At 36.5% G+C, this 10,565-nt stretch overlaps 1 protein-coding gene across 2 annotated transcripts; it reads left to right on the top strand.

Annotated features, from left to right (window-relative positions):
• Positions 1 to 1,894: 1,894 nt before the first annotated feature.
• Positions 1,895 to 6,660, top strand: LOC147868189 (neutral ceramidase 1-like). Of its 2 annotated transcripts, none has more exons than XM_087316312.1 (9): positions 1,895 to 2,286; positions 2,944 to 3,152; positions 3,291 to 3,560; positions 4,264 to 4,510; positions 4,881 to 5,139; positions 5,232 to 5,357; positions 5,541 to 5,604; positions 5,705 to 5,874; positions 5,949 to 6,660. In XM_087316312.1, the coding sequence occupies exons 1-9, from the start codon at positions 1,910 to 1,912 to the stop codon at positions 6,495 to 6,497; spliced, it is 2,271 nt and encodes a 756-aa protein (XP_087172438.1). In that variant the 5' UTR covers positions 1,895 to 1,909; the 3' UTR covers positions 6,498 to 6,660. The 2 variants fall into 2 exon arrangements, with proteins under 2 accessions (XP_087172438.1, XP_087172430.1); XM_087316304.1 differs by having other exon boundaries at positions 3,291 to 3,572.
• Positions 6,661 to 10,565: the final 3,905 nt, after the last annotated feature.

Below are 10,565 nucleotides of genomic sequence, written 5' to 3'. Positions count from 1 at the left end.
TTCAACATGTTCCACTACCCATGTAGTGTAGTTAGTGAGTGACCATACTCCATTGTCACACCCTTTGTAAGTAGTGTTTTTTACACACATTTATTAATATAATTGTGTGTTTTCATCAAAAAGAGAGAAAGAAAAATAAAATATTAACGTCTTCTAAGACCAAAATTGGCCCCGGAGATAATTGGTTTACAACAAAAATGGGGTATTTACCCATTCATCAAAAATAAAAATAAAATAAAATAAAGTAAGACTTAAGCTAAAGTGTTGTAGTAAAAAAACATGTTCTAGAAAGGAAATGGCTTTATACTAGGCCTAGTTTCATTTCTATCCAAGTCTCTCGAAAAGAAGTGGGAGGTCAAAGGGTTTCGATGTGGATGTGGGTCGTGGTTCCAATGTAAAAGGTAATCCAACAATAGCTTCTAGGTGGTGCAACTCACATTCCCTTATTTTCTTAATTGTTTCTACTCCACGTCGAGTTGCTTTGAAGACCGGAATCCGAGGGCATTTGGTTGTTCTTTGTTTTTCTGCTTTAGCAAGGGAGAGGCCGAGTGGTGTAGGTGTGTCCACATTAATCATCTACCCTTGTTCCTGAAATATTTCATTAGCTACATTTTAGTGAATGTTAGAATGGTTATGGTTAACATTTTGTAACTTATTCTCTTATGTTGTTTTAGCTCTAAGATATACCTATTTAGTCTCTTTATATCCGGGGTATCTAATAGTTTGGAGAGGGTGGGAGAGGGTCCTAATATGTCTTGGTATTTCGCCCTTATCTCAAGGTAAGTTGAACACTTGGATGTAAAGTGATACTCATCCTCTATCTTTATGTGACATAATCTATATATCCTTTCCTCTCTAGGGTCTATATTAGTATGACCATTCTCAATCTCAAGTTGGTGAGATGATCTCTAAGTTGTCCAATGGCAACCCTTAGTGCATTTGAACCCAAGATGTAGTGCTAGTAGTGTAAATGACTTACCACTAGGGTAAGCTAATTAAAGAGAGAGAGAGAGAGAGAGAGAGAGAGAGAGAGAGAGAGAGAGAGAAATTGATTGATTTTGCATAGAGTTAAAGCATATCTACGAAAGTTGAAGGAGTATTAATGTGACAATTTCCTTGATTCGAGCAAGTGGAGATTCTTTCTCATTTATGAATATAATTGTGTGTTTTCACCAAAGAGAGAGTGAGAAAGATGGGTTGTCCAATGGAGACCCAAGGGTCATACGGTTAACCCGTACATTCCACAATGACATCTAGTAAATGAAGGAAGAAAAATTATGCATGCTATAATAAAGAGTTGTGAAAGTTAAGCTTTGAACACAAGGGATAGGATTAATAGTGTTAACAACTTACCACTAGAGTAAGCTAATTACCAAAAGGCCAACACAAGATAATCACAACGTATTCATTTATTCATTGAACATTACATGGGTCTGGATCTATGACAATTTGGCCTCAATATCGTTATTTATTCTATAAAGCAATGTTGTAAAGACCGCGTCATTAGCTCATGTGGATGGTGAAAACAACTTTGGTTATTCTCGCTTTTTCTTGGGTGCCGAAGGGTTCAATAATCTAACAAAGGAATAATAATTCAACGAGACATAGTGAGAGAACGAGGTTGAATACCAATTAACATTCGATGTATTTAGTGTATTTAGTGGAAAGTCAGGAACATGATCACATACTTATCACAGAAGCATGGACTTTTTCCCGCAAACTCTCATCTCATAGGAGTGTGGGATGAGCAAAGCGATGTGTGCAAAAAATGTGTAATAAGCCAAAAGAAGGAAAGCACGCACAGTTCGATTCAATAAACTCATCTCCTCCTCTTCTTCTTCTCTCTCTTTCTCTCTTAACAAACGAGAGAAGAGACACAGAGACAGAGAAAGATGCTTCATTTTATACGATGATTGAAAGACACCCTCCCAAACAAAATCCAAACACCATGGCCATGGCCATGGCCACCACCACCACAATCATCATCTCCCTCCTTTATGCTTCTGCTGCTGCTGTTGCCTCCTCTTCTTCACCAACAACCTACCTCATCGGTCTGGGCAGCCATGACATCACGGGTCCCGCCGCTGACGTCAACATGATGGGCTATGCTAACCCTACGCAGACCGCTGCAGGGATTCATCTTCGTCTCCATGCAAGAACCTTCATCGTTGCAGAAGCAGAGACAAACATCCATGGAAAAGGAAACAGAGTGGTCTTCGTGAACCTTGATGCGTGTATGGCTTCTCAAGCTGTTACCAACAAAGTTCTAGAACGTCTCAAAGACAGGTATCATTTTTCTCTCCATATTTTTCTTTACATATACGAATTTAGATAAAAGGTATTCATATTTGGTTTAGATAAAGTTATTTTTAAAAAGATGAAGATGAAAATTTTCCTCAAGATGTATTTATGATCAATCTAGTAAAATCATTCTCAGTTGTTGGTTGTTAGCAAACTATTATTATTATGTGGATGGATTTCTCAATGAGTAAATTTATTCAATGTCTGTTTGGGCCAAGCTATTCAATCGAAGATAATATTCTTATGTAGATTGAACTGTAAATTAATCAAGTTATACATATTCTTATGTAGATTGAACTGTAAATTGATCAAGTTATACATATTCTTATGTAGATTGAACTGTAAATTAATCAAGTGTTAGCTGAAGTTTTTGATTAAGCTATTCAGCCTCGGATGCTATTATTATGTATATGGATCTCTAGGTTAATCAAAGCTGTCAACATCTTGATAGCTGGTTTCAATTTTTCTATAACGAAATTAATCAAGTTATTCATATCTGAAGAGTTGGTTAAAGGTTTAGATTGTGTTATTCAATCTGGGATATTGTTATTAAGAATAATTGATCTTGAAGTGAACAAAAGTTCTCAACAGATAGATAGCGTGTTTACATCTTGTTGTATGTTGTAATATGCTTGACCACAGATATGGTGATTTATATACTGCAAACAATGTGGCTATAAGTGGAACTCATACGCACTCTGGTCCTGGTGGATATTTGCAATATGTGCTTTACATCATCACATCACTTGGTTTTGTTAGTCAGTCTTTCTATGCACTTGTTGATGGCATTGAAAATAGCATCATTGAAGCCCATAACAATTTAAGACCAGGGTCTATCTACATCAACCAAGGTAGAAACTCACTTTTATTGCATGACATTAATAATAAAACTCCCACACAACATTTGCATCTAACTGATTGGGAGATGTAATGTAAATGTTGATGGAAAGAATAATCAGCATTTTTCTTGTCCGGATTGGCTAATACAGGGGAGTTGCTTGATGCCAACATAAACAGAAGCCCTAGTGCATATCTTAACAATCCACCAGAAGAACAATCACGTTATAGATACAATGTTGATAAGGAGATGACATTGCTGAAGTTTGTAGATGATGAATGGGGACCTATTGGATCCTTCAACTGGTTTGCTGTCCATGGAACTTCTATGAGTAGATTTAATAAACTTATTAGCGGTGACAATAAAGGCACTGCAGCTCGTTTGATGGAGGATTGGTATGATCGTGATCGCGTTCTTCCAGGTGTCATCCCTGGTGACTTACTTCTATTTTTTCTTGTTTTGCATCTGTGAGGAATTCCGTAGAATGTAATAGGTATTGCATGAACTCGGCCTTGATTTTCAAAAGTAGGAATGTAATTTTTTTATTAATGTGTATGTGTATTAAGGGAAATGTTAAGGAATATGTTTTAGTTATTTAATAAGCATAAATAAGGTAATAATTTCATATTTAATTTTGTTGGTGTTAATGATTTGGAAAAGAGGAATATTAATTGATCAAGCAGATTGAAAATATATTATTGAAGGGGTTGGGATAGGATGGGTGGATTAAGAATGGATTAATGAGTTGATCAAAGTAGGAGTGGATGAAAAGTAGATTATTGGATCAATGAATGGTTTGTGATAGAACAAGTGTATCATTAAGAGATCAATGATGATAATTAAGCATCGGATTGTTGATTAAATCACAATTAAAGCAGAGGTTGTGAAGACAATTTCGAGTTCCTGGGACTACTTATTTGGAGTTCACGCCAGACCATAATCTTCTAGTCGATTAGCGTAGTATTAGGAGAGCGCATGTTAGGAGACCATTCCTAAACCATGAATGATTCAGCATATTTCTAGAAATTTATCGTGTATTTTCTAGAAAAAATTTACATGTATGACTGCATCCTTTTTTTTAAGATGAGAGTGATTCTAAAATTGTATATATTATTTTATGATAGATACAGTGAAATGGGATCCTTTTGTGAGGCTTGGAAATTTTGGCAATTCTAAAATTATGCCTCGTGTTCGGAGACTACTCGATAATTTGTTGAAGCCACGGTTTATAGCAGCATTTTGTCAATCAAATGTAGGAGACACATCTCCAAATGTTCAGGGTGCAGTTTGTCTGGATACAGGAATTTCTTGCGACTTCAATCATAGTACCTGTGGTGGAAGAAATGAACTTTGCATTGGTTTGGGCCCTGCGTAAGCTTGTTTCTCTCCATTTATTTACTGCTTTGTTTTAACTTCAATTTTCTAGAAAAGTATACCTGTTGGGATAGTAAATTACAGAACTGCATGTCTCTCTGTTACATTGAATATTATATAATTTTGACGCTAAAACACTTAAGACTTCCTGAAATAATTGCTTAATTGTATCAAATTGTGTAATCATATGCATCTCTATTAATGTTGATCTTGCTTAATTGTAAAGACATTTCAGCATAATGTCTGGTTGTCCTATTTGCAAAATGCCCTTTATTCTTTAATGTGTTTCAATACTTCTGTACAATGCATGGCGTTACCTAGTTTTTATTGTAATCAGTATCTTGAAGATTAAAGAAACAATTGACAGGTACCCTGATGAATTCGCAAGCACAAAGATTATTGGGGATCGACAATTTAAGAAGGCGGCTTCACTTTTTGATTCTGCAAAAGATGGGGTTATTGGTAGAGTAGCGTTTCGCCATACACATTTGGACATGTCTAACCTTGAAGTAAATATGCCAAATGGAGAAAAAGTACATACATGCCCTGCAGCTGTGGGATTCAGCTTTGCAGCTGGCACAACAGATGGTCCTGGAGCTTTCGATTTCAAACAAGGAGATAATAAAGTTAGTTGGCTATGTTATTTCCTTATATTTTGACAGCTTCAATATGATTGGGTTAATTGGCATGCTTAAACTGTTATGAGCATAATGCCCAGGGGAATGCGTTTTGGAAGATTGTTGGAGCTGCATTAAAACCCCCTAGTAAGAAACAGATCGAATGCCAGAAACCAAAGCCAGTTCTCATCGACACTGGAGAAATGACACAGCCATATGAGTGGGCAGTAAGCATATTTCCTTCTGGTTTTGTTTCCAGCTATTATAAGCTATTGATTGTGCATTGATTTGGTTTAGTCGCTAGTTTCTGATTGTGTATGAATGGTGCTTAGAGTAGGCTCATTAAGCTTGTCTAGAGAGAGAGAGAGAGAGAGAGAGAGAGAGAGAGAGAAAGAGAGAGAGATATGCAGCCCTCCATTCTTCCAATACAAATCTTGAGGATTGGGCAACTTGTCATTTTGTCAGTCCCTGGAGGTATGAAATTGCTTGGAATTTTATGCTGTTGGTTCACTAATGGAAAAATGAGTCGGCTTAAGCTCTAAGAATGAGGTTTTGTCACTGGGGTTGACTGTAGAGTTCACAACTATGGCCGGAAGACGTTTACGGGAGATTGTAAAAGCAACACTTATCAGTGAAGGCAATGATGAGTTTGGAGAGGATACCACTGTTGTTATAGCAGGACTGACCAATGCATACTCCCAGTATGTGACTACATTCGAAGAGTATGAGGTGCAACGATATGAGGTACACACTTTACTTACTCTATAATCATATAATATCGTCTCCATCTCACACTGCTGAAGTACATGTTTGGATAGGGGGCCTCAACTTTGTTTGGACCACATACGCTTAGTGCGTATATTCAAGAATTTAGAAAGCTTGCAAGGGCCTTGGCAAAAGATGAACAAGTGGAGGCAGGTCCACAACCACCACAACTACTGAATAAACAGTTGGAGTTACTTCCCGGAGTTGTAATAGACAGTACTGCTTCTGGGACAACCTTTGGAGATCCAACGGAAGACATTCCTCTGAATAGCACGTATCACAGGGGGGATATTGTGACCGCGAAGTTTCGGTCTGCTTGTCCACGTAATGATTTGTTCACCAATGGCACCTTTGCTCTTGTAGAGCTTGTTGATACCAATGGGAAGTGGACTCCTGCTTATGATGATGATGACTTGTGCCTCCGTTTCATGTGGACTAGGCCTTCTGCAAAAAGTCCTCATAGTTATGCCACTATAATGTGGGAGATTCCTGACACAGCTACTCCAGGCCTATACAGGATAAGGCATTTTGGTGCAGCAAAGAAACTTTTCGGTTCCATCCATCACTTTGTTGGGACATCCAATACATTTTCTGTCTTGTGATAGAATATTCTGTTGTCTCTTACATGTATTAATAATGCACTACTGGGTGTTGAAAAAACACTTTCCTGCATCACTGTTGACCAAGTGAATTTGCAAAATAGTTTGTGCATGTGTATAATTTCATTGTACTCTACCATAAACATAAGGTTATTCTTTGTATGTACTACTCTCCTACTTTCTTTGTTTTTGTATTGACTTGCTGGCATCTTGAAAACAACCTTCTCACACTTCTATAATACTTCAATAAAAATGAGAAGGTTGAGATGATAAGAAAATGAACCAAAAGGTCTACAACACCATATTGTTGATTCAACACACTTGCATGTAAATAATGTTTTCGAATTTCAGACACATGTATGATAAGCATAAAAAGTTGAGGCCTAATATGAATCTTGAAGAGTTTCACCCGACATTTCTTGCATGTCCTCAAGAACTCTTTTTCTTTTTTCCAAAAAGTCCTCAAGAACTGTGTGCTCTAATTTATCTCATGAAAATTAACATCAATTGGGGTTCATAGCTAAGGCTCATGCCGAAAAGTCATATATTATTATAAAATATAATATACATGATGTATGTTTAAAGCTATTATATGCAAACTCTAATTAAAGGGGATATGATTGCCAGTCTGTTGCATTCTTTGTGATATAGGTTTGAAGCATATCCTTACCAATCCAATTGACTTGTTCAATTTGACCATCACATTGAGCATGATCTAAGGATCTCCTACTCAATGTAGTTTCCAATATTTTAATGAATTTAGTCCAAATTCACTAGTAAACAATTGTATTCATATGTAACTTGTAAAATCGTAATATGTAAATAATCACACGAGTTATTATCATGGTTTTGCTTGGAATAAATTTGGGTAATTTTCCTTGTAGCCTTAAACATATACCTACATGAAGTCACCTCTCTGTATTTGAAATAGACCAACAATAAGATCCAAAGAGAGACTCTCCCATTTATCATTAAGAATTTCTAATCAATGTAAAAGATATGTGACTTTGAGTTGCTCAACTGTATTGATCTAGCATCACAAACATTCAATTACATCATGGCACAATTTAGGTTACATATATTTTTTAGAGATTAGAATGAGTGCTCAATGTATTTTGAGGTGCCTAGGTAAAGGCATATCATGGGATTAAAAAAACAACTTTTGACCGTACAAAGAACTAGAGCACAAACCCTCCCAATATAGTAGAACATGCCATTAGAAAAATGAAAGATAAAATTTGAGGATGTAAGGATCTTAATGGTATCTTTATAAGATTTAGTTTTCCTTTATTATCTTTTAAGGAGATTGTTAACAATTATCTTCATTGGACCTTGTAATAATAGATGGAAAAATCGGTTTTCTTTATTTCAAAATTTTTTATAATCAATAATGACCACAAAATGATTCCCATGTAAGTAATGTAGCCAAGTTTGAAGTGAATGAATGAACTAATATAGTTCTTTCTCTTGAGATTAATGTTCACGTTGAATAGAAATAAGTTTACCGCACTCAAAATCAAAAAGCAAAGGCATATGAATAATCTCTAAAATTGGTTTCAACATCAAAGGTTTTTAAATGTTTCATGCAAGATAATTGTAGGATAAATTGAGACATATTTCTAGAGAATGGTATTTAAACAATTCTGGTAGGTTATCATTCTAGGGAATTGATTTACGCATTTGACCTTTAGAAATATTAGTAAAAAGTGTGGTCAATTGTCAAAAGTTACAAGGAGATTTTCATAGAAAACTAACAAAACCAAGGAATGATGAAGTTTTAAGACATTACCCAAGAATCAACCAAAGTTGGGCTTTCTTTACTCATCCTTACCCTTATCATCAATCAAATGTCCTAAGTAATAAATCTTCACAAGCAATTAAGATTAAATGAAGTAATTGTTGCTCATGAAATGTGATTGATTTGCTTCAAAATTGAACAGAGAAAATAAGGAGATGGAATTCTATTAGAGACAAAGATGTAAAAGATTTGTTGATGGCTAAAATCTAAATATTTTGACTACGTCGAGATCTTCTCTACATACAACACTTCTTCTCTTATGCATCCTTGCCACTTATTTGTCATGCACGAGTGCTATTTGGTAATCGTGCATATGGACAACTACTTAAATGCTGAATTTGAGCCTCAATAATCTTGAGTTTTGTCTTTTCTCTCTTGAAGTGCAGGAGTTTTGAAGACAATTGTTTTTTGGACACCCCTACGCACATTTGAAAGGAGAAAGCGCTTGGATTTTTTATCAAGCTTAGTGCATATTATTCATGTTGATTTATACATTGATCACCTATTCTTAAGAGGGGAACATGTGACTACAATATAACATTATTTCCCTTAACATCCAACCATATCAAATTGAATCAATGGTCTACGTTGGACATTGTAGAAAGAAGTTGCCTCTTATATGGGCATTATGGTTGTCAGTCGTGAAGGCATATGTCCTAAGTAGGTATTGAAGCCTCAAGGATCTCTATTTCTATATCAAATAAATATTGCAAATCTTTTGTAATGATCTCAATAGTATTCAATTGGTGTAGAGTCTAACGTTTTGTTTGTACATCAAGCATATGACACTAACATTATATTCGATTAAAGATTGTTACACAAGACAAAGATATCCAATATGTTGACATTGTTCATCAAATATCAAATATTTAGTAAGGCAATTGGATGGAAAAGTCGAGACAATTTTCAAAGTTCCTTCGCACATGCCCATTTGATCTACTAAAATTGAGTGGAGGATATGAATATCAAGCTCATCCTATGGGTGATATACACCATAGTGATGTCGAAGGGGCATAAGTTAAAGTTTAACCACATGTGTGTGTGTGTGTGTGTGTGTGTGTGTGTGTGAGTGAGAGAGAGAGAGAGAGAGAGAGAGAGAGAGAGAACATATTCATCGAAGAAAGTTGTTAAATTACCAACTTTAAGGCTTGGGGTTCAAGGCTCAACTATCACACCTATTTTTACCCCTTAATTTTATAGGTGCAATTGTGGAATGTAGGAGATGAACACACAACCTTCTTGTCTCTATTGGACAACCACACCAAGTGGTCTACATCCTATATGAGCAAGTCTCTGGGTGCGTAAGATGCCCATGTGGCCTATCTGATTGTTTCACTAGCACCATTGGTGTAAAACAGGGTTGCCCCCTATCATTGACTCTTTTTGGGATCTACATTGATGAGATCACTGATTTTATTGCTCGTAAGGGAGGTAAGGGAGTAGTTATTGGGGATACACAAGTTTGTCTCTTACTCTACGCAGACGACATTGTCTTGCTCTCGGAGTCAGAACACGACCTACAAAAGCATCTTAATGCCCTAGATGACATTTGTACACAACGAGGACTGGTAGTGAATCTAACGAAAACTAAAGTCCTTATCTTTCATACATCGTCCCAAGTTAGGAGTAAATGTCACCTAACCCTCTCTCATAAACTAGTTGAGGTAGTTGGATCATATGTATACTTGGGAGTCACTTTTAGTGCTCGCTCAAGTAAATTCTCTATGACCCAGGGAACCAAAGATAGGCTAACGAGAGGGTATGCATCCCTCTCACTCTTAGAGAGACAATGCCACCATGCATACTTTCAAGAGCCACGGACTAAGGGATGGCTCTTCGACTCATTAGTGACCCCTTCCCTCATGTATGCATCAGTAGTATGGGTTCAAGGTCTACCATCTTTCATGTGGACGCAATTAGAGAGACCTTTGGTGACGATGTTATCACATCAACTCTGAAGCAAATCAACAGTACCACATGACATTATTAGAGCAGAGTTTAGTATGCCCCCGATGTTAGTAGAAGCATTGTTTCAAGTGGTAGTTTTTATTCATCGGATACATAGCCAACCACAAAATAGGATATCCCGTCGAGCCTTTGAGGCATCTCGATCCCTACATGCGTCTAGAGACACTAGCTCTTGGTATGGCATTGTGGTGAGTTGGTTACTTGCAAATGACATAGACATTAATAACCTATCCCCCCTTAAGTACAATCATGGGACTGATCAAACTCTAATATCTCATGAAGACCGTAATAAAGTGATAAGCCAA

The sequence above is a fragment of the Azolla caroliniana genome, unplaced genomic scaffold, assembly GCF_043228905.1.
Source record: "Azolla caroliniana isolate FFs.n. ecotype wild unplaced genomic scaffold, voAzoCaro1.0.p SCAF_1, whole genome shotgun sequence".
In the NCBI taxonomy this organism is placed as follows: domain Eukaryota; kingdom Viridiplantae; phylum Streptophyta; class Polypodiopsida; order Salviniales; family Salviniaceae; genus Azolla; species Azolla caroliniana.
The sequence above is the reverse complement of the archived record's forward strand: the minus strand, read 5'-3'. Positions and strand labels throughout refer to the sequence as shown.